Raw genomic sequence first — 22,630 nt, forward strand, 5'->3', positions numbered from 1 at the left:
GGAGCCTGAGGCTCCGGCTGCGTTTGCAGGACGGCTTGTTCAGAGTGAGGCGTGGCGCGGTCGTCCTGGAGTGGAGCCTGTCGCTCCAGCTGCTGCTCCGGTTGCTGTTGGGAATGTGGGTGCGTGGCCACAGAGGATGCGTTGATTGAAGCCTCCTGACCTGCCGGAGTCCCCGAATTCTCGGGGCCGCCAGAGATGCCCGTCTCGTCCATGTCGCCCTGATCCATGTAGTGCTCGAACTCGTCCTCTTGAACTGCCATTCTCGTTCTGGAGGCGTAGCTCTGGACGCAGTCGTCCTCCTCGTGCCCGAACGTGCGGCACACTTTGCACCATGGCGTCCGGCATTGTTTCCGCAAATGTCCAACCGTCCGGCATCGGAGACACAATGGTGGCCGACCCGGAACTGACACCAACGCAGGGCCTCTCATGACGGTGACTTGGTGGGGGATGGAATCCACCGTGTTGCCTTCCTTTAGTTCGATCGTAACGGTTGTGGGAACCATAGGGTTCCCTTTATCCCTATCTAGGCCTAGCTTCAAGCAGGCCGTGGGAGTCGTCGTCACCAATGGCGTCGGCCTCCCGGATACAAGGAACCACGAGGCCGAATTCCCCGAAGGGGCCGGCTCTCCCTTGCCCAGTTTGGGTGAACGCGCCATCGGCACACCCTTGGGAGTGATTATGGACGCGTCCTGTTTTCGAGTGACCTTCTACCGGCCTCCCCGGGCGCGTCTATTTCCCGCAGGCTACATAAGCCGGCCACCCACCTGTGGCCGGGGCTCTTGGTTAGGGGGGGCTACGCTCGACGGAGCATTCATCGTTATTTTACTGCTCCCCCTTTTCCGTGATCCTGCCAGTTACGGCAGCGCGGACCCTTCTCCTGGTGATCCTGCCAATTAAGGCAGCGCCAACCTCATTTCTCTTTTGTTCCGCCTCCGGGCGCAAAGCGTGTGGCTAAGGCCAATAAACACGTTTCTACGGTATCCCTGTGTTTGGTGTGGTCTCCCGTCCACCGGAGCCTAGCGGCAACCAACGGACGGACCCGGCCGTAGCCGCCATAGCAGCGGACTACGGAGGGGGTTTTGCCTCACAGCAATCAGCAAGGTAAGTCGAAACCCACCTTTTGCAACCGATGAGTTACGGAGCTGGTATTTGCCTCACTGAGGACTTTGGGGTAAACTAGAATCCCACACGGTTCTGGTCGTTGTCTCTATTTCTTCAAAACCAGGTCGGCGCCATTTGTCCCTCGCGACTTCCTTCACTTTGCCGTAACTGGTGAACGCTTGCACGACTGCTTCATCCGGAACGTTCGTAGGCAGCCAGTGTACCTTGAAGGTCTTCTCCCTGGTGTTGGGGTCGATGACGACGCACGTTTTTCCCTTGATCACGAGATGCCGCACTTTCACCATTTTTTCCTTCGCCAACATGTTGTGTAGAGTGAGTATCCAGACGTGATTATATTGGTAAGCACCAAACCCGGCAATGTCCTTGAGGTTGATGGCCGACTTCAGTGCGTCGGCGAAGTTAAAAGAAGACCGACCTGTTGGCAGCGTGAGCAGAAGCATCCTGTATTCCTGGTGGGCGTTGTTTCCTGGCTGCAAGCAGTTATCGCCACTCCGACGGAGCTCATGATAAGACGTCCGTCGCGCTCGGCAGCCGGAAGTCCAGCCGCTAGACCACGCCGGAACGGGAACACCAGAAAGACATTTGCTTTATATCCGAATCGGCACCAAATAGCTGAAATGAACTCGTAAAAAAGAGGTCTCACCGAGATTTGAACTCGGATTGCTGGATTCAGAGTCCAGACTGCTAACCGTTACACCATGACCCAGCCCTTCCGACGCCGGGAATCGAACCCGGGCCTCCTGGGTGAAGGCCAGGTATCCTAGCCGCTAGACCACGCCGGAACGGGAACACCAGAGAGACATTTGCTTTATATCCGAATCGGCACCAAATAGCTGAAATGAACTCGTAAAAAAGAGAAAGTCGTTTACAACTCCCTGTAACGCCGAATTGGAGCGCAGCTCTTGAGGAGGAGGAGGGAAGGGCACTGAGGGTCACGTGTTCTCGGGGGGGAGGGGTCACGTGACGACCACCGAGGGCACGTGACGTTGGTGGGGTCACCTACGGGCAGTCACGTGCCCCCCTTAGAGGTCACGTGACCTCGGGAGGGGGTTACGTGACCTCGAGGTGTCACGTGACTCCCCAGGTCACGTGACCAAAATTTTCCGCTAGATTTAGCGGGGAAATTTTTTCCGGTACATTTAGCGGGGAAATTTTTCCGCTAGATTTAGCGGGGAAATTTTTCCGCTAGATTTAGCGGGGAAATTTTTTCCGCTAGATTTAGCCGGGAAATTTTTCCGCTAGATTTAGCGGGGAAATTTTTTCCGCTAGATTTAGCGGGGAAATTTTTTCCGCTAGATTTAGCGGGAAATTTTTCCGCTAGATTTAGCGGGGAACTTTTTCCGCTAGATTTAGCGGGGAACGTTTTCCGCTAGGTCTAGCAGAGAAATTTTTTCCGCTAGATTTAGCGGGGAAATTTTTTCCACTAGATTGAGCGGGGAATTTTTTCCGCTAGATTCAGCGGAGAAAATTTTTCCGATAGATTTAGCGGGAAAATGTTTCCGCCAGATTTAGCGGGGAAATTTTTCCGCTAGATTTAGCGGGGAAATGTTTTCCGCTAGATTTAGCGGGGAAATTTTTTTCCGCTAGATTTAGCGGGGAAATTAACCCATAATGCATCCCCGCGGTTTCGCCGACGGCGACGCCGCTCAAGCCGGAAACGGGCGCCTAAGAGCTGCGCTCTAAAAAGAGGTCTCACCGAGATTTGAACTCGGATTGCTGGATTCAGAGTCCAGAGTGCTAACCGTTACACCATGAGACCCAGCCCTTCCGACGCCGGGAATCGAACCCGGACCTCCTGGGTGAAGGCCAGGTAGCCTAGCCGCTAGACCACGCCGGAACGGGAACACCAGAAAGACATTTGTTTTATATCTGAATCGGCACCAAATGGCTCAAATGCCGTCATAAAAAAGAGGTCTCACCGAGATTTGAGCTCGGATTGCTGGATTCAGAGTCCAGAGTGCTAACCGTTACACCATGAGACCCAGCCCTTCCGACGCCGGGAATCGAACCCGGACCTCCTGGGTGAAGGCCAGGTAGCCTAGCCGCTAGACCACGCCTTTTTTTTTTTTTTTTCTTTATTGCCGTTTTTTACAAGTCAATATATACAAGTCTGAGGACAAAAACAGCAAAATTGGCAGTGCTAAAAAACTACTAGTAGCTAGTAGTACACGTTAGTAGTTACAAGTTAGTTCAGCTAGTAGTACAAGTTAAAATCTTTTTAAATTCCTAACTGCTTCCAGTTGTTGAATCCACTCTGGCACTTAGCTCTGAGCCTTGTACACTTCAACAATCGAGGCAATACTCTCGCTGAAATATTCCCGAGCCTCGCGCGCGTCAATGTCGGCATGGCGCGTAGCCATCCGTGACCTCCAAATACTATGCAGGCCCAGTAACATGATCATGTCGAAGGGCACGCCGTCCTTGTTGTCAACTGGTAGGTATCTAATACCATGCATGTCTAACGGAAAATCTTTTTTGAGGGTGCGTTGGAGGACGTCCCAGAAAAAGACACCATCCCAGCACTCCAGGAATACATGCTCAATTGTCTCGGGCTTTTGACACAAAAAACAGTGGTCGCCTGTTATGTACCGGCGCCACCGGCAGGTGGACTAAGCAGCCGATGCCGCGAGCCTCGTGACAATCGCGTGCTAGTGAGAGCTCGGGCACTTGTTCCTGGACCGAGAACCGCGATGGACGCACCGTCCACACTCTAAAGCTGACAGTAAAGCTTGTATTTATCAATTGGCGACGAGTGAGAGAAACGAACCTGCGGCTTTGAGAAGATGGCGACTCACGGCACCATGGAAGCGTTCTCGGGAAAGGGGTGGTCATCTTGGGCGGAGCGGCTCATCTACTACTTCGAGGCCAACGGCATCAGGGATGGCACCAAGAAACGGGCCGTTCTGCTAACTCTGTGTGGTCCCTCCACATTTGAAACGGTCAAGGCATTGGTGGCTCCCAGGTCTCCAAGTGAGTTGACTTTCGAGGAGATCGTGAATTTGCTCCAAGCACATTTTGATCCCCGGCCGGCAGAACTGTTCAGCCGTTGCAAGTTCCAACGGCGAGATCAGCAGCCCGAAGAGTCAGTGACCGCTTACGTCGCTGCTCTTAAGAAACTTGCAGCAGACTGCAATTTTGGGAACGTTCAAGTGACTCCGACGACTAGCACAGCTAGCCTTCCCGTCTCAGCACTAGCTGCTGGGGCAGCCGACGGCACGGTCAGCACGGTCACAACAGCGGTTTCCAGCAACGCGACGATGTTACCCATGGACATAATGTTGCGCGATCGTTTTGTTTGCGGTCTTCAAAATGAAAATCTCCAGCAGCGGCTATTTGCGGAGCGGGACCTTACGTTTCTCAAGGCGTTCGACATTGCCGTACGAGCCGAGAGCGCCAAGGACCACCAGCGGCAAATAAAAGCAGATTTTCAAGAAATAAACAAAGCGGAAAAAACGCGTCCGGCGCATCGTCGCCAGGAGAATACGACGCCATCGTCCACGCCCTGCTATCGCTGCGAAGAACTCCACAGTCCTAGTTCTTGCAAGTTCCGAACATCGCAGTGTCGGTACTGCAAAAAGACGGGACACATCGCGAAAGCTTGCTTCAAGAGAAAGAAAAACAGCCAAAACTCCGTACAGGCACTCGAACCACAGGAAAATCATGGCCCCTTTACAGAACCGTCAGGCACGCTGGGTGACTTGTACGCCGTAACACCGCGGCGGGAGCCGGCAGAGAAGGTTATGATAAGCCTGGAGGTTCAGGGTGTTCCTCTCAGATTTGAGGTGGACTCGGGAGCGGCGTTTTCTTTGATCAGCGAACAAACTTTCCGAGCAGCGTGGCCAAGAAACCCTCCGGAATTTACAGACGATAACATCGCTCTGCGTACCTGGTCTGGGGAAGGCATCGAATCTCTGGGAACAATTCACGTCATGGTCCAGTTCAAGAAACTGAAAGTGAATTTGCCTCTTCTTGTGATGAAGCACCCCGGATGTAACCTTCTTGGGCGGAATTGGTTCACAGCCCTGGGAATTGGCCTCAGCGGCGTGCACCAGGTGGTGTTGGACGGCAGCCTGACAGCCACCATCGAAAGGTACGGGTCAGTTTTTGACGGAAACCTGAACGGCTACAACGGACCAGCGGTCAGCCTAGAACTGGAAGACAACGCGTCACCCAAGTTTCTACGAGCTCGCACTGTGCCATTCGCGCTCAAACCAGCGGTGGAAGCCGAGCTGCAACGTCTCACGGAACAAGGCATCCTTGAACAGACTCAGCACTCGAATTGGGCAACACCCGTTGTAGTAGTAAGGAAGGAAAACGGCAGCATCAGACTTTGTGGTGACTACCGCAGCACCGTGAACGCTGTGACGCTCAAAGCGTCATATCCACTGCCGACAGTGACAGAGGTGCTCGCAAAGCTGCGGGGAGGGAGAATTTTCTCCACCATCGACCTGGCTCAAGCATACCAGCAGTTACGAGTCACCGAGAACACAGCTGACGTTCTTACCATCAACACGATAAAGGGCCTTTATCGTGTCAAGCGACTTCCTTTCGGCGTCTCGGCAGCACCAGCCATTTTCCAGAAATGCATGGAGACAACACTTGCAGGAATATCCGGTGTCAGCGTGTATCTGGACGACATCATTGTCAGCGGTGCCACAACCGCGGAACACGCCCAGCGCCTGAACCTTGTCCTGTCAAGACTCCAAGAAGCTGGCCTGCGAGCAAACCGTGAGAAGTGCCTATTTGGCGTTCCTGAGGTCACTTACCTGGGCCACACGATCGATGCGGTTGGTGTTCATCCAACCAACGACAAGATCAAGGCGTTCAGGGAGTTGCCAGAACCTACGTCAAAAGCCACGCTGCAGTCGTTCCTCGGAATGCTCGCATTCTACGACAGGTTCTTAGAAAACCGAGCGACTGTAGCCTGCGATCTCTACAGACTACTAGCCAAGAACGTCCCTTGGCACTGGGAAGAGCGCCATGCCCTCGCTTTCCGGAAGTTGAAAGAGTTGGTACTCCGCAAGACAACGTTGGCTCACTACGATGAGTCAAAACCACTGCTTCTGTCCTGTGATGCCTCACCATATGGCGTCGGCGCAGTTCTTGCGCAGGTCGACCACGAGGGCAGGGAAGCTCCAATCGCATTCGCGTCAAGAACTCTAGGGGATGCCGAGAAAAATTACTCACAGCTTGATCGAGAAGGATTAGCAGTGGTGTTTGGGGCGATGCACTTTCACCAATACATCGCCGGACGAAGTGTCGTTATTATCACCGATCACCAACCACTACTTGGCATCTTGGGACCGCAGAAGCCGGTACCACAAGTCTTGTCACCCCGAATGCGGCGATGGTGCGTCAAACTGTCGGCGTACGATTACAAACTCGTGTACAGGCCTGGAAAACGACACCAGAACGCGGATGTTCTAAGCCGTCTGCCCCTACCTGACAGTGACGACGAGCCTTGCTCACCGGGAGACGTCCTGATGATTGAAGCTTTGACAAGTTCTCCGCTGACAGCAGAGAAGATAGCAGCCATGACATGCGCGGATCCGATTCTGTCCCGCGTCTACGAGGCTGTGCAGCAAGGCAAACTTCATGAGCTCACGGAGAAGGACTTTACCGCATACAGAAAAAAAGGCGCAGAGATGTCCACTCAAAGAGGATGTGTCATATGGGGATCCCGGGTGGTCATACCAGCCTTGGCACGTCCTGAAGCCATGAATTTAGTGCATGCTGGACACAAGGGAATTGTGGCCATGAAGTCATCTGCACGCAGCTATGTGTGGTGGCCTGGCATCGACCGCGACATAGAGGACGCTGTTGGCAGCTGCCCCATCTGCCAAGAGTCCAGGGGGATGCCAAGCAAGGCACCGCTTCCTACGTGGGATCACGCATCACTTCCTTGGGACACGCTGCATTTGGACTTTGCAGGCCCTCTGGAAGGAAACATGTTCCTTGTCGTTGTAGATGCCTACACGAAGTGGCTAGAAGTGCGAAGCATGACTAGTGCCACATCTGCAGCGGTCATCAAAGAACTCCGAGGTATGTTCGCAACTTTTGGACTGCCTCGCAAGATTGTTTCCGACAACGGAAGCGTCTTCGTATCCAAGGAGATAACAGACTTTTATGAAAAGAATGGCGTGAAGTTTGTGACCAGCGCTCCGTACCATCCAGCGACAAATGGCCAAGCCGAGCGCATGGTTTACGAACTTAAGCAAAGTTTGACAAGAGAGAAAACGGGATCGCTGTCAATGAGAATTGCTCGATTCCTGTACAAACAACACAACTCAATTTGCAACTCGACAGGAAAAACACCAGCATTCTTGATGTTCAACAGGGAGCTTGCTACTAACATGAGTAGACTCCTTCCTCGTCGAGAAAGTAGTCACAAGGAACGAGATATGGAAAAGACACCGCCGTTTAGGATGTTTCAAGAGGGACAGGCAGTCTATGTCCTAAACTTCAAAGGAACCCCCAAGTGGATCCAAGGGAAGTTGACCAAAAGACTTGGAATTCGCTCCTGGCTGGTAGAGACAGCAACTGGATCAACCCGCCGCCACGTGGATCAAATAAGGCGTCGATTTACGACATCGACTCCATTGGCTGAGTGGTCTGTTCCTGCTCCTGTTTCGGACTCTCAACAGGATCACCCTACCGAGAGATCGTCCTTTCAAGATAATTCCGAGACGACGCCGGAACATACGACAGACGCCGGAAGCGGAAGAAGGGAGCAACCTCCAAGAAATAGGCACCCTCCAGAACGCTATGGGAGCTACATCTGAGGGGGAAGAGGTGTTATGTACCGGCGCCACCGGCAGGTGGACTAAGCAGCCGATGCCGCGAGCCTCGTGACAATCGCGTGCTAGTGAGAGCTCGGGCACTTGTTCCTGGACCGAGAACCGCGATGGACGCACCGTCCACACTCTAAAGCTGACACGGGACGAACATTTCCTTTTCTTTCATCAAAGTCTTTACAGTTAAGGTGCCGGTGTGTAATTTGAAAAAGAATGACTTAGCCCCAGGTGGAACGAGCATTCTCTTAACACGCTTTAAGACATCTTGTCCTGGGCCTGCACAATACAACGCTCTATACAAAGGTACGGGAAAGACAACGTCAGAAAGATCCCTATACAACTTTTTTCTGGATACTTCGCTCAAATATTCAAAGAAAACCTGGCTGCCAAAAAATTGCATGACGCGACAACTTCCGTGAGATATCCGTGGATGCCGCCTGGCACACATGCCGAAGAAACAATAAACTCAGGCAGAGTTCTACACAGTCTCACCTGGTAGACGGTTCGTAAAAACGGGTCACTAACATCTCGAAGATAAATAAAACGATTCACAACTTGGCGCAGAAATAAATGTGACAATCCTAGTCCGCCCTCGCGGACGCGCCGGAAAAGGTTCATACGACTCGTCCGTTCCCATGACGAGCCCCAAATAAAAACAGCGAAAACGCGGTGCAATTTTTGAACATTAACACGCGAGCAATGCAACACTTGTAGCACGTACCACAGTTTGCTAGCAAGGAACAAATTGCAAACTGTCGCACGGGAAAAAATAGACAATTCCCAACCTTTCCAGCTTTCCGCTTTCTCGCGGAGTTCTAGTGCCTGCCTGCGCCAATAGGGCTCACTGTCACGGTAATTCTCGAGAGGTACGCCCAAATATTTTACAGGGGTGGTTGACCACTTTATATTTTGAAAAACACTAGGAGTGGAACACCACTGGCCATGCCAAAAACCTAAACACTTATCCCAGTTTACAGCGCTTCCACTGACAGCACAAAAACGTTTCACTATGTTCACAACTTCAATTATGCTTTCTTGATTTGCGCAAAACAGAGCGATATCATCAGCATAGGCTAAAATACGTACTTCCGATGCAAAAAGGTTAAACCCACTGATACTGTTACTTCTTATGATGCTCAAACAAAATGATTCTATATAAATGCAAAAAAGAAGGGGTGAAAGAGGACATCCTTGGCGTACGGAACGCTCTACCTTCATGCGCTTTCCAACCGACGTATTCACTATAAGGCTGGTCGTACAACCGCTGTACGCCATCCGCACACATTCGCGTAAAACTGAACCGACATTTACATGGTCTAAGACAGATAAAAGAACTTCATGCGGTACACGGTCGAAGGCCTTTTCGAGGTCAATTTGTAGCATAGCTACACCCCTATTCATAACATCACAACACTCCAGCACGCTCCGAGCTTTTTGAATGTTTGTAAAAATAGTTCTGCCCTTTATCCCGCAAGTTTGGTGGGGACCGACTAGTTCTGTTATTACCGATTGTAATCATCTGGCCATTATTTTCATTAGTACTTTATAGTCGACGTTAGTTAAGCTTGTGGGGCGATAAGCTGTGACCTGTCTTAGTTTGATTTCGTTTTCCGTTTTTGGGATTAACACAGTGTGCGACGACAAAAACGTTGGTGGAAGGACATTCAGCTCAAAAGCTTCGTTGAAAACAATAGATAAGATGGGCGAAATTTCATGTTTAAACGACTTATAAAAAGCTGCACTTAGTACATCAGGACCTGGGGACTTCCCCGAGTTTAGGGCCTCGATTGCTATTTTAACTTCCTCGTGCGTAATGGGTTCCTCCAACACTTTCTTTGTTCCGTCGTCAAGGCGGGGCATAGAAGACAAAATCTCTTCTTTAAAACGCTCCGTTTGAACGGAGGTATGAGCAAACAACGTGCTGTAATAGTCGTAAAAGGCGCGTTCTATCTCTTTTTTTTCCTTAGTAACCACACCACAATATTCTATTTCTGCTATCTCATTGCGGCGCGCGTTCCTTTTTTCGAGGCCTAGGGCGCGCTTAGTGGGCGTCTCCCCAGCTATCAGCCTACCAGCCCGCGCTCTCACCAACGCTCCGCGATAACGTTCTCTATCAATTAGTTCAAGCTTTGCCTTCAAAGCACAGATATCATCTTTGAATGCACCCGGCATTTTGCACTCTTCTTTTATCAGCGTTTGCAAGTTGTAACGCAGTAACGTTTCATTTCTTTTTTCTTCAGTCTGAATTGCGCTCGCTCTTTCTAATGCTTTTATCTTTACTCCCTGCTTAAAAAACTCCCATTTCGCCCCATACTCTAATTTTTGCCCATTTTCTACTTTTTCTATAGAAGCCTGTACGTAGGCTCTAAAAAGGTCGTCCTCTAAGAGTTTGGAGTTGAGTTTCCAAAGCTCCCAGCTAAACGAATTTTTCTTTTCTTTGTTACCATTAATGCAAGCAGATACCAGACAGTGATCACTGAAAGACACTGGGCGTACACTGTACTCGTAACACAAAGGAAGAAGCTCCAACGAAACATACAGTCTATCCAAGCGGGCGTGACTTGCCCCTTGAAAGTGGGTAAACTGTACCTCCCGCCCATTTCTGAGGCATTCACCAACGTCGTCAAGGCCATGCTCATTAATTATGGAAATCAAACTCGCGGTGCTCGCATCACTATGAGCAGTAGAACTGGTTTTGTCGTTCGAAGAACACACACAGTTAAAATCGCCCATGAAAATGAGACGCCGCTCGCAGTTACAGTAATGCTGAATGCCATCAAAAAACCTGACCCTTTCTTCAGTTCTATTTGGAGCATACACGCAAATAACACGCCATTCTAAGGAAGAAAAACTAAAATCACATAAAACAAATCGTCCCGACGCACACGTAATTACGGACTGGACTGTAGCTCCTAAACTATTACGAATAAGTAAAAAACACCCCGCCGACGTCCCCACCGCATGGCTGACGCAGATATCATATCGCGCCGTAAAAGGCCGTACCATAACGTCCGTCTGCTCCACGCTCTCTACTTTAGTCTCCTGTACGGCGGCAATATCCAGGTCCTGCTCCGTCACGAGGCGGTAAAGCTGGTTCTGTCTACGCCTCGCCGAGAGCCCTCGTACGTTTAATGTCGCAAAACGCAATGGCCTTTCTAACGTCACCATCAACTAGTAGAGGCTGTTTATACGGCGCTGTTTGAGGCGGGGTTTAGGCCGCACGTCCGGAAGCTTCCTGGCTCGAGACGACGTCCATTCCCCGAAGTGAAGAACCCAGGGGTTCAGTGGAGGTGGGAGACTTGGTAACGTAACGAACGGTTTAATTACATGGTAGCGATACAGTCGTCAAATCCGAGAGAACAACGGAGCAGCCTTGCGCTCCGCCTTATATAGGGTCCGTTTCTCCCTCACTCCCCCCGCCAGGGCAGCCAGTGCGATGCAGCGGGAGGCACTCAGTTGATCGAATGACGTTTTAGCGAACGCCCACGTTTCATCGAACGACACTTTAGCGAATAGTCGGACGCCGCGAAGCGGCGTTTTCGGGTGGGCCAAGTGAGTTCATATTTTTGTAATGAGTTGCCGTAGACTGTCGCCGCGAAGCGGCGTAAAGCGCAGCGCGACGGATGGGTTAACGCGCGCCCCCGTTATTCGCTAAAACGACCATTCGCTCAAATGTCGCCGTTCGCTAAAATGTCATTCGCTCTTGTGATATGGACCCGCGATGCAGCAACCCGCCGTCAAGTGCGATGCAGCAATGTCCGCCGTCCAGTGCGACGTAGCCAAAGTTCTCCGCAGTTAGGCCATGCCTCTCTCCCTTTCCCGAGCGCACCAACCACCACGCACACACACACGTCCCGCTAACGTCACGGGCGCGTTGAGACTTGTTGCCGCAGGCCCCGTCACGCAGGCGACGGTCCCGGACTCGTCGGGACTCGTTTCGCGCAGGCCCCGACAGGCGGGCGACGGTCCCGGACTCGTCTTGACTCGTTTCCGCAGCGTTGAAACTCGGAAGAAGGTCGCCGAAGGTTCCATTCTTAACAGCCCCTCCGGGGCCAGGGAAACCTCGAATGGCCGGTGATACTATGGCTGGCCTGAAGAGGTGGGCTTGGAGTAGGCCTTGAGAAGATGCTGCAAGCACTAAGCAAACTCCCAAACCTCTCACAACGGAGGCATCAGCGGAAACGTCCCCCACAACACCACGCCACACCGCAGTCAAACGCTCGGAATCCGCCAGAGACCCGCCAGACTGGATTACGGATTACCAAAATTTGCCAAAACAATGCAATTTAAAACCTTAGGGCAATTTCGGGTATCGAGACCCGCCGTCGACAAAGCAAAACTCATTTTTCCAAAGAGGTCACTATGAACAAAATACAAAAAGACAAAAACTCTTCGCAATTTGTGAGGTCATTTTGGGGTTTTAACGAAGTGCCCCCACTTAGATCCTCATTCCCGTGGATGACGAAAACCTCTGAGATCATCCCTACTCTTTTTGGTGATATCAGAAAAATCTGCTCAACCCATCGGCATTGCTGTTAAATTTGCCTTTCCTCTTTCTTATGCTGAAGTCATAGTGATCGATTTTCACGTGATTTCTAGACGTGAAAATGCGGTCCTTATAGCGCCGATAAAACAATCCGCCTTTTTCACGCCCCGTCACATTGGTCCTTGCAATCTCCTGAGCTGTACCGCGAAACCCTGACACACTAGGGTCGCTCTTCTGCTCGACTGTCAAAGACACTGTCTACTCGTAACAGAGGATCAAAGTTATGTGACGCCGGAGCTACGAGAGATCCTTTAATGATCCCGTCTTCCTCCGCCTTTTTCGCCGGCGCGTTGGGACGGCGTACGCTCTCTAGTGCTACGAGGTCGGGCTGTTCTACAACCCGGACCCCCTCATTCCGTTTCTCTGCCTCCAACTCTGGGAGTGCTTGCTCCCCGTCAGCTGTCTTTCGCTCTGGATCACTCGTTAACAAAGGGGCGAGCTGACGCGATTTGGACCTCGTACACGACTGAACGAGTCCTTCTCCCAGTTGTTGACCCCTTTCGCGCAGCAGGAAATCTGACCGGTTAGAAAACAAATAGGGATACTCCAACGGGATTGCTTGCGAGACAGCCGCCTCTGTCACTAGCTCTCCGAACGGGCCAGTTATCCTTATTCTCGCCATAGGCAGACAGACACTGTGCTTCTCGAGCAGCTGCTTGATCCAAACTACCTTTCCAGTAAAGTCGGATGTAGTTACATACGACGGATGAACAACGTCCATCGTCGCTGCACTGTCACGAAGCACCCTGCACGGCTTTCCGTTTACCTGGAGCCCGTGAAGATAGGGACGAAGAAGCTCCAGGTCCCTGTCACTACCGCTCACGTACGAGAACACAACCCGCGGTTTGTTACACGTGGCCGCTGTGTGTCCCGGCTCCTGACAGTTGTAGCACAGGAACGGCTTCCTTGCCTCGAACTGCCCTTTTTGGCTTTTCCGTGCCTCGTCTCCGTTCGAGGGATCCCCGCTCGAGGGATCTCCGCTCTTTTCTGGGACCTTTTGTCCTGTTTCTGGCTTCTCGGGCCTTTTTTCTCGCGAGCCGTTTCCCTGTTGGAAGCGCTTGCGCTGATCGCTCCGGCCGGGTTCGCTTTCCTCTCCGCTCAGCTTTCTACGCGTTGCGTACTCTTCGGCTAGCTCAGCGGCCCTTTCGACAGAGTCGACTCCCACCCTATCCTGCACCCAGAGCTTGACTGACTGCGGAATGCTACGAAAGAACTGTTCGAGGCACACGCACTCGACTACCTTGTCTCGGCTTTCGTACACTTCCTCGCTCTTCAACCATTCTATCAAGTTGGTTTTAAGCCCGTACGCGAATTCCGAGTAGCCCTCGCTGCTCTTTTTGGATGCGTTTCTAAACCTTTGACGGAACGCCTCGGCAGAAAGGCGATACCGCTTCAAAAGGCTCGACTTCACCTTGTCGTAGTCGTCCGCGTCTCTAGTACTAAGGCGCGCGACAACCTCTGCAGCCTCAGAGGGCAACAAAGTCAAAAGCCGTTGCGGCCACGTTTCTGGGGCGAAGCTCAACTTCTCACATGTCCTCTCAAAGTTAACTAAGAATAGGCCCACGTCTTCCCCAACTTTAAACGGCTGCAGGAGCTTCTTCATTTGATACGACTCGGCCTCACTTGCTCGTACCGGAGCCCCAACTCTACTGTTCTGCGAGTTTAATCGCTGTTGTTCAATTTCGAGCTCTAGGCTTTTTTAGCGCTCGTTCCTCTGCCGCTGCAGCCTGCGCTCGTTCCTCTCTTGCTGCAGCCTGCTCCTGTTCTCGTTCCTCTCTCGCCGCAGCTTCACTTTTAGCGTTCTGAAGTAATTCCCACGCAATTTTAATTTCCTCTGCTTCCGCGCTCTCTGAAATTGCTTTACTGATCTCAGATTTCTTCATCTTTTGCTCCACCTCCACACCCAATTCTTCACATAAACAGAGTAAATCTGTTCTCAGTAACCTCATTAGATCCATGATCGCTGCTTTTTAGCTTTGGCTTTGTTCTAAAACTTGTCGCGAGGTTGTACAAAAACCTAGCGCACGAGTCAAACACTAAAGATTCCCAGCAGTTCAAAATTAATTACCCATAATCTGAAGCCTGGCGAATCTCAAAGCAAAGTCCAAACGCTCACCCACAGATGTAGCACGATGTCGCATGGTCCGATCCCAACCGCTGCCAACCAGTTGTTCGAGGCGGGGTTTAGGCCGCACGTCCGGAAGCTTCCTGGCTCGAGACGACGTCCATTCCCCGAAGTGAAGAACCCAGGGGTTCAGTGGAGGTGGGAGACTTGGTAACGTAACGAACGGTTTAATTACATGGTAGCGATACAGTCGTCAAATCCGAGAGAACAACGGAGCAGCCTCGCGCTCCGCCTTATATAGGGTCCGTTTCTCCCTCACTCCCCGCCAGGGCAGCCAGTGCGATGCAGCAACCCGCCGTCAAGTGCGATGCAGCAAAGTCCGCCGTCCAGTGCGACGTAGCCAAAGTTCTCCGCAGTTAGGCCATGCCTCTCTCCCTTTCCCGAGCGCACCAACCACCACGCACACACACACGTCCCGCTAACGTCACGGGCGCGTTGAGACTTGTTGCCGCAGGCCCCGTCACGCAGGCGACGGTCCCGGACGGGAGGCACTCACTTGATCGAATGACGTTTTAGCGAACGCCCACGTTTCATCGAACGACACTTTAGCGAATAGTCGGACGCCGCGAAGCGGCGTTTTCGGGTGGGCCAAGTGAGTCCCTATTTTTGTAATGAGTTGCCGTAGACTGTCGCCGCGAAGCGGCGTAAAGCGCAGCGCGACGGATGGGTTAACGCGCGCCCCCGTTATTCGCTAAAACGACCATTCGCTCAAATGTCGCCGTTCGCTAAAATGTCATTCGCTCTTGTGATATGGACCCGTCCCGGACTCGTCGGGACTCGTTTCGCGCAGGCCCCGACAAGCGGGCGACGGTCCCGGACTCGTCTTGACTCGTTTCCGCAGCGTTGAAACTCGGAAGAAGGCCGCCGAAGGTTCCATTCTTAACAGCGCTTACCCTTGTCAGCTAGCGTAGTGAAGCGCGTTCCAGTCCAGCAGGCGGTCACGGAGCATGCTAGTCGCCACGTGTAAGCGACGACGAACGCGGTTTGCTGGGGAAGCGTATCCCCCGTCCGCTGCCAGTCTTCCATTGCTTTTCAAGCTGACTGAGCCGCCTCTCCTGCGATGCCGCGCTGACCTCGTCATGGCGACGCTTTACCGCTGCCACGTCGAAGTCCATCTCCGAGGGAGGGCTGTCCACACTTTGTGCAGGAACGGGGTCCACCACCTTGGCGGTGGTCCCGGTCCCCGACCCCGGTTGAGCAGCCGGGACAGAAGACGTACTTTTCGGTTGCCCGTCGGGCTCACGTCCTTCCTTGGCGACAACGACGACTTCTTTCGTATCTTCGGCCTTGTCTTGCGTGGCCGCCGACGCCGCTGCTCGTTCTGCTTCTTCCTCGTCCATGAGGAGCTCGCTCTGATCTCCTCCGTCGGTGCCTCGCCCAACTGCCCGAGCGTACGACCGGGTGCAGTCGGCCTGCTCGTGCCCGAAGGCGCGGCACTCGCTGCACCTAGGGACTCGGCAGTCTTTCCGAATGTGCCCCGTGGTACGGCACCTGAGGCAGATCGGAGGTCGGCCGGGAACTACCACTAGGACCGTGCCACCGCCGAGGCGCAGCTGGTGCGGGATGCGGTCGAGCGTGACACCCTCGCGCAGCTCCAGGCGGACGAGTCGGGTTGTCGACTCGGCGTGCTCGAAGTCCGGGACCCTCCACTTCTCGCTCGTCACTTCCTTCACGATGCCAAACTCCGCAAAAGCTCGTCGTATAGCGTCACTGGTAACGTCGAAAGACACCCAGTGTAGCTTTATGCGGAGCTCACGCCGTACTGGGTCGATGACAAGCATTTCTTCTCCTTGATGACGAGCTGCCCGGCTTCGAGAAGCTTCTTCTTTGCCTCGTCCGTCCGCAAGTTGAGGAGCCATACGTGCGACATTTGGTACGCACCTATGGTTCCCACGTCCTGGATGACGCCGGCGTCCTTCAGCGGCTGCCGAAAATCCTCGATCCTGTAGGGTCGTCCGGCGATGTCACAGTGCAGAATAACTGCACGCTTCATCGCCTCTCCGGAGGGCAGCGAAGGCAAGACGATACGGTAGTCCTTGATAGCAGCGATATTGCCGATAGCCGAGTCACCGCGGCCCGCGGGGGCCGTTATCATAGCTCCGTGGGAGCTTGCCATTCTTGCGTCCGTACTCGACGAGTGCCGGAAAAAGAATGCCACTAGACCACGCCGTAACGGGAACACCTGAAAGACATTTGCTTTATGTCCGCATCGGCACCAAATAGCTCAAATGAGCTCATAAAAAAAAAGATCTCACCGAAATTTGAACTCGGATTGCTGGATTCAGAGTCCAGAGTGCTAACCGTTACACCATGAGACCCAGCCCTTCCGACGCCGGGAATCGAACCCGGGCCTCCTGGGTGAAAGCCAGGTATCCTAGCCACTAGACCACGCCTTTTTTTTTTTTTTGCCAGCTTGGCGTTTTTATTTCAGTATTGGGTGCTATTTACATTTTAAAATGTCAGTGCTTTTGACACAACTTACAGCAACAATTATTTACATGACATATGAAACGAACTGCAGCTCAACCGATCAGCGTGGCGGCAGCCCTCTAGGGGTTGCTTGCGGTCTGCGATGTCCTTACTTCACTAGAGATTGGAATCTCTCCCAGTGCTCTGTTTCCTCAAAAGAGGTTTCTTTGATGATCGATGACGTATACTTTAATCCATCTAGAAAGTGGCGCCACGCCGATTTTCCGCGTTCACGCACCAAAGTATGATCGGTGCGCGAGTTCCATATCGCATGCAGACCGATCAGAGTGAGAAGTTCGTAACACCTGCTTTGTTGCGGATCGGGAGTGACAAGAAACTTCATGCTGTGCCATGTTGGGTACAGCTCAATCCTTAACGTTGCGCGTAGCTGCGCCCAAAAGAGTTCGGCATTAGAACAATACAAAAACGTGTGTTGCAACGTCTCCGGGACAGGACATATAGCACAGTTCACGTCCGAGGGCAAATAAAAACCCTTTTGTTCCTCCCATGTTTTAACCGCCAGGACTTCCGTGTGGAAGCGCACAAAAAAGTCCCTTGTGCCTGGGCGAACAGGGTAAACACTTAACCTTTCAAACACGTCCGATCTTTCGGCGTCGGGGAACATTTGGCGATACATTGGAGGCGGCATTACGAGGTCTAGAGTATCCCAATAAAGACGTCTCCTCTTTACTTTGTTTAGATATTCCCATGAGAAGCGTTCAGAAGCGTCGAGCACTTCTTTGGAGCGCCGTCTGTTTCTTTCATCCAGGGAGCAAGGTAGTGTCCACCAAGCTCTCGGAACGCCGCCACCAGCGCGGGAGTTTTGTCTCGGTTTCGGAAAACAAGAAACCGCTGCACTTTTAGTTTTATTTCTAAGTTTACTAATCCGAGTCCTCCTTTTTGCCTACTTATGAAAAGGTTGCTCCGGCGCATTCTTTCAAAACCAGAACCCCAGACAAACGTTGCACAGAATCTATGCACTTTCTGTACATCGAGCTGCCTACACGGCACCGCTTGCGCTGAATACCAAACGGTTGAAAAAAACACTGCATTGCTGACATACGCTCTATTCAAAAGTGGTACGTACCTCCCCCACCATTCTGGAAGCTTCGCCCTCAAGGTGTTCAAATGTATGCCATCTACGCCTGTCCTGAGCTGCGCGCGCGTGCTGCCCAATCCGACCCCTAAGTAGTTGGAGATGTGTGTTGACCACGCTATACCCAAGAATAGTTCTGGCTTGGATGGCCATGGTCCCAGCCAGGTCCCGACCGATTTTGTTGGGTTCATTTTCGCTCCTGAAACGTCACAAAACTGACTGACATGTTCTACTGCCTTCCTCACCTCCTCTTGCGATTGCCCAATCAGTGTCACATCATCTGCGTATGCCAACAGTTTAACTGACATTGTGCCCAGGCAAGCTCCCCTTATGCTGTGGTCATTTAAGATTGCTTTGCACAGCGGTTCAAGGTAAATGGCGAATAAAATAGGCGACATTGGGCAACCTTGCCGTACGGACGACTTAACGGGGATGCTACACGACCTGCGCCCGTTGACCAAGAGTCTTGTACTTATGTCCCGATAGCATATTTTAAGAAAATTCACTAAAACTATCCCGTTCCGCATTGCTCTAGTAAGGAGAATAAAAAAGTATGGTTCACTTTGTCGAATGCTTTTTTTAAGTCTATTTGTAGGACGGCCGTGGGACGTTCCATGGCTTCCGCCGTTTCTGTTATAACTCTCATTGTGTGCAAGTTTGCGAATATTGACCTGTTCTTGAAGCCATACGTTTGATGATTTCCAACCAGGGTTTGGTAAGCTGTTTCCAGGCGTTTTGCTAAAATTTTTGCCAGGATCTTATAATCTGTTGTTAACAGGCTTATCGGCCTAAAGTCTTCACTACTTGCAATGGAGCCCCTACACTTCCGTTTTGGAATTAGTACCGTCACTGTCTGTCTCATGGAAGGCGGGAGGAGCTTTCTTTTATACACGTCTCCGTAAACTTGCGTTCAAATGGGGACTAGTTCTTCTGAAAAGATTTTGTAAAAAGCTGCGCCCAGACCGTCTACACCCGGCGATTTGTTCGGTGTTAGCTCCTTAATAGCACTTCGTACTTCTGACTCGCTGATAGGCCTGTTCAGGAATTCAGTTGTTGTCTCTGGTACCTGTGGCATGATATCCAGCACACGTTTTATTGCTTGCCTGTTGAGGTTCCCCTGTTTACCAAAAATGCTGCTGAAAAAGGTGACCAGCTCTCGTTCTATTTTTGCGGGGTCGGAGATGGTGTTCCCTTTACTTTGAAGCTGATTAATTTGGTTGCGGCTGGCGCGTTCGCGCTCACGCGTTTTAAAGATTTTCGTAGGGTCTTCAGAACGCCCTAGCGTCCGTAATCGTGATCTGACCATTGCTCCGCGATACTCCTCCTCTAGTATTCCGAGCAGTTGGGATTTACATTCTCGAATATCAGCTGTAAACACACCGGGCGTCCTATTTTCTTCTCGAATTAGAGTTTGCAGCGCCTTGGTCACGTCCCTCTTAACGGCCTTCCTTTCCCGAGACTTTTCTTGGCAAAAGGCTATAATGCACATTTTTATCTCTTCTTTTAGCAGCTCCCAGTGTACGGCAGTTGTGTTGTTTCCTTCCCCTTTATCTATGATAAGTTTTCTAACTGCGCGCTGCAGCCCCTCCTCCTCGAGAGCATTTTCGTTTAGCTTCCAACTTTTCCAGCATGAGTCGCGATTTGGCTTTTCTTTTACCTTTCTTATCTGCGCCGCAACTATGGCATGATCGGAGAAAGCTAACGGCTTAACCTGATAGCTGGCCGCATCTACTGCTAAGCGACTCGAAGCATATATTCGGTCCAGGCGCGAGTGACAATCGCCTTGCCAATGTGTGTAGCCGGGAGCAGGTGCTTCTACAAATTCCGTTACGTCTTGTAAATCAAAGTCTCGGATTAGCTTCTTTAGTTCCGTCAGACTCGAATCCTGTCGGAGTCCCTTCGAGGAGTCGTTTGCTCGAGTGACGCAGTTGAAGTCTCCTCCGAGTATAGTCTGCGCCGGGGTGTTCACGTATTGTCTGAGCTGATTGAAAAATAGTTTTCTTTCTACTGCGAGATTCGGCGCATGCACAGAAATTAATCGTAATGCTTCATTATTGTAAACCCCATCAACCGCGCAAATTCTCCCACTTTGATCTGTCTCCCATTCCGGAAAGAGCACAATCCCGCTTCGCTTGCGAATTAATATCGCCGTGCCATGCACTATGCGAAATTGCATGGGCATAACGAAATTCAAAGTGTTTTTCGAAGAATAGAACAGCCTGCTTTACATGTTCGGTGGTTAACTTAGTTTCTTGTAGCTAGGCCACCTGAACTCTTTCCGCTAAAAGCGTGTTGAGTAGCCATTGCTTCCTTTTTTGGGCTATCAAGCTAACGCAATTAAGCGTAATTATTTTTAAACTAAATTTTGCAAGCTTTTTGTGCCTCCTTGGCCGCTCTTCTAACGTGTGGCATTACACCCAACCAACCACCAAGCCCCTATAACATGCAGCAGAGGGCAAATAAAGCGAACCTATACAGAGTCTTTCTGCCGGCGGGCGTACGGCAGGATCCGAGGCTTGGGGTTGTATCGAAAACGTCTCTGGCTTGGCTGCTTCATCTTGAGGCGCTGTTCGTGCAGCCCTTGGCCTTCCTCCTCTGTGCTTGCCCAATCCTCTTTTTCCGATGGCTCCAAGTTGGCATGGTCCTTATCGTCCGGTGTAGCTTGCATCTCCACCTCGGTGCCCCCGTAGTCGCCGTTGGGCTCACCCACCTGACGTGGTGACGCAGCCTTGACGGAAGCGCTGACTTCCGTGCTGCCGCCGTTTACGTCTGCCTTTGAGGTAGCCGATAACAGTGGGTAGTCTTGGAGCGTGGGGGGGCGTGGCAGGCGCGGTATCTTCATTGGCAGCCCTGTTGAAGGCGCTTGGCTCGGTGAAGTTACCACTAGCCGTCGGTGTGCCGCCAGCGGTAATTTCCACTTCTTCCTCGTCCATAAGATGCTCGAACTCGTCGATGCCGCCCGTGCCGTCTGCGACCGTTGCATAGGTCCTGACGCAGTCGTCCTTTTCATGGCCAAAGCGTCGACACAGTTCGCATCGTGGCGTCTTACACTCACGTCGGACGTGTCCAGTCCTTCGACATCGCAGACACATTGGGGCGCGCCCGGGCGCAGCGACGAGCACCGAGCCATGTGGAAGACGCAGCTGGTGTGGGAGCCTATCCAAAGTGACGCCTTCTTTGAGCTTGAGGCTCACCACTCTCGTAGTTGATTCAACTCCCTGAAACCCCTCTTTCTGCCAGCCTTCTCGAGTGACGCCCTCGACCCTGATATATTGCTCGAGAGCTCTCCGGATGGTGTCGTCCGGGACGTCGCACGGCACCCAGTGCAATTTTAACCGCACCTCGGCCTTGTTAGGGTCTAGCACCAGACAGCGCTTACCCTTGACTCGTAGTTCTTGTGCGTCTTGCATCTTCTGCTTTGAAGCCAGCGAGGGGAAGGTAGCAATCCAGACGTGGTTCATTTGGTAAGAGCCGAACGCCTTGAGGTCTTGAAGGACTCCGATGCTCTGGAGCCCTGACTTGAAGTCACCAATCTTGTATGGCCTTCCCGAGACATCACAGTGCAAAAAACAGTGGTGCGCACGATGGTACCTGTTGGCAGGGGTGGCAGAATAATACGGTAGTCCTGGGGAATATCAGACGTAGCAAAACCACGGCCCGAAAGGGCCGTTGTCACAGCTCCGCTGGAGCCAGCCATCCGTGCGTCCGAGCGCGGCGAGCACCGGAAGCCGAATCCCCCACTAGACCACGCCGGAACAAGAACACCTAAAATACATTTGCTATATATCCGCATCGGCACCAAATAGCTTAAATGAGCTCATAAAAAAGAGGTCTCACCGAGATTTGGACTCGGATTGCTGGATTCAGAGTCCAGAGTGCTAACCGTTACACCATGAGACCCAGCCCTTCCGACGCCGGGAATCGAACCCGGGCCTCCTGGGTGAAAGCCAGGTATCCTAGCCACTAGACCACGCCGGAACAAGAACACCTAAAACACATTTGCTATATATCCGCATCGGCACCAAATAGCTCAAATGAGCTCATAAAAAAGAGGTCTCACCGAGATTTGGACTCGGATTGCTGGATTCAGAGTCCAGAGTGCTAACCGTTACACCATGAGACCCAGCCCTTCCGACGCCGGGAATCGAACCCGGGCCTCCTGGGTGAAAGCCAGGTATCCTAGCCACTAGACCACGCCGGAACAAGAACCCATAAAATACATTTGCTATATATCCGCATCGGCACCAAGTAGCTCAAATGAGCTCATAAAAAAGAGGTCTCACCGAGATTTGGACTCGGATTGCTGGATCCAGAGTCCAGAGTGCTAACCGTTACACCATGAGACCCAGCCCTTCCGATGCCGGGAATCGAACCCGGGCCTCCTGGGTGAAAGCCAGGTATTCTAGCCACTAGACCACGCCGGATTCTTTTTTCTTTATTGCCGGCTTGGCACATAAACGTGGTTAAACAATCGCACA

The 22,630-nt window shown here is 52.0% G+C and overlaps 1 protein-coding gene and 11 non-coding genes across 12 annotated transcripts; all 12 read right to left on the minus strand.

The window, feature by feature from the left end:
• Window positions 1-1,832: 1,832 nt before the first annotated feature.
• Window positions 1,833-1,904, minus strand: Trnae-uuc. The gene has a single exon. It is a non-coding gene; the product is annotated as a tRNA-Glu (tRNA).
• Window positions 1,905-2,809: 905 nt separating this feature from the next.
• On the minus strand, window positions 2,810-2,881 carry Trnaq-cug. Its single transcript has one exon. It is a non-coding gene; the product is annotated as a tRNA-Gln (tRNA).
• A 6-nt stretch (window positions 2,882-2,887) lies between these two features.
• On the minus strand, window positions 2,888-2,959 carry Trnae-uuc. Its single transcript has one exon. It is a non-coding gene; the product is annotated as a tRNA-Glu (tRNA).
• A 73-nt stretch (window positions 2,960-3,032) lies between these two features.
• On the minus strand, window positions 3,033-3,104 carry Trnaq-cug. The gene has a single exon. It is a non-coding gene; the product is annotated as a tRNA-Gln (tRNA).
• A 13,729-nt stretch (window positions 3,105-16,833) lies between these two features.
• Window positions 16,834-16,905, minus strand: Trnaq-cug. Its single transcript has one exon. It is a non-coding gene; the product is annotated as a tRNA-Gln (tRNA).
• Window positions 16,906-17,165: 260 nt separating this feature from the next.
• On the minus strand, window positions 17,166-17,705 carry LOC120839201. The gene has a single exon (XM_040209468.1). It carries the CDS (start codon window positions 17,703-17,705, stop codon window positions 17,166-17,168), a length of 540 nt encoding a protein of 179 aa, XP_040065402.1.
• A 4,275-nt stretch (window positions 17,706-21,980) lies between these two features.
• Trnaq-cug lies at window positions 21,981-22,052 on the minus strand. The gene has a single exon. It is a non-coding gene; the product is annotated as a tRNA-Gln (tRNA).
• Window positions 22,053-22,058: 6 nt separating this feature from the next.
• Trnae-uuc lies at window positions 22,059-22,130 on the minus strand. Its single transcript has one exon. It is a non-coding gene; the product is annotated as a tRNA-Glu (tRNA).
• A 73-nt stretch (window positions 22,131-22,203) lies between these two features.
• On the minus strand, window positions 22,204-22,275 carry Trnaq-cug. Its single transcript has one exon. It is a non-coding gene; the product is annotated as a tRNA-Gln (tRNA).
• A 6-nt stretch (window positions 22,276-22,281) lies between these two features.
• On the minus strand, window positions 22,282-22,353 carry Trnae-uuc. The gene has a single exon. It is a non-coding gene; the product is annotated as a tRNA-Glu (tRNA).
• Window positions 22,354-22,426: 73 nt separating this feature from the next.
• Window positions 22,427-22,498, minus strand: Trnaq-cug. Its single transcript has one exon. It is a non-coding gene; the product is annotated as a tRNA-Gln (tRNA).
• Window positions 22,499-22,504: 6 nt separating this feature from the next.
• Trnae-cuc lies at window positions 22,505-22,576 on the minus strand. Its single transcript has one exon. It is a non-coding gene; the product is annotated as a tRNA-Glu (tRNA).
• Between the last annotated feature and the right edge of the window lie 54 nt (window positions 22,577-22,630).

Source organism: Ixodes scapularis, unplaced genomic scaffold, assembly GCF_016920785.2.
Source record: "Ixodes scapularis isolate PalLabHiFi unplaced genomic scaffold, ASM1692078v2 PGA_scaffold1__304_contigs__length_218370807, whole genome shotgun sequence".
Classification (NCBI taxonomy): domain Eukaryota; kingdom Metazoa; phylum Arthropoda; class Arachnida; order Ixodida; family Ixodidae; genus Ixodes; species Ixodes scapularis.

Coding starts and splice junctions, on each gene's coding strand:
- LOC120839201 (XM_040209468.1), bottom strand. CDS start 17,705: ATGCCGCCTCCAATGTATCGCCAAATGTTCCCCGACGCCGAAAGATCG.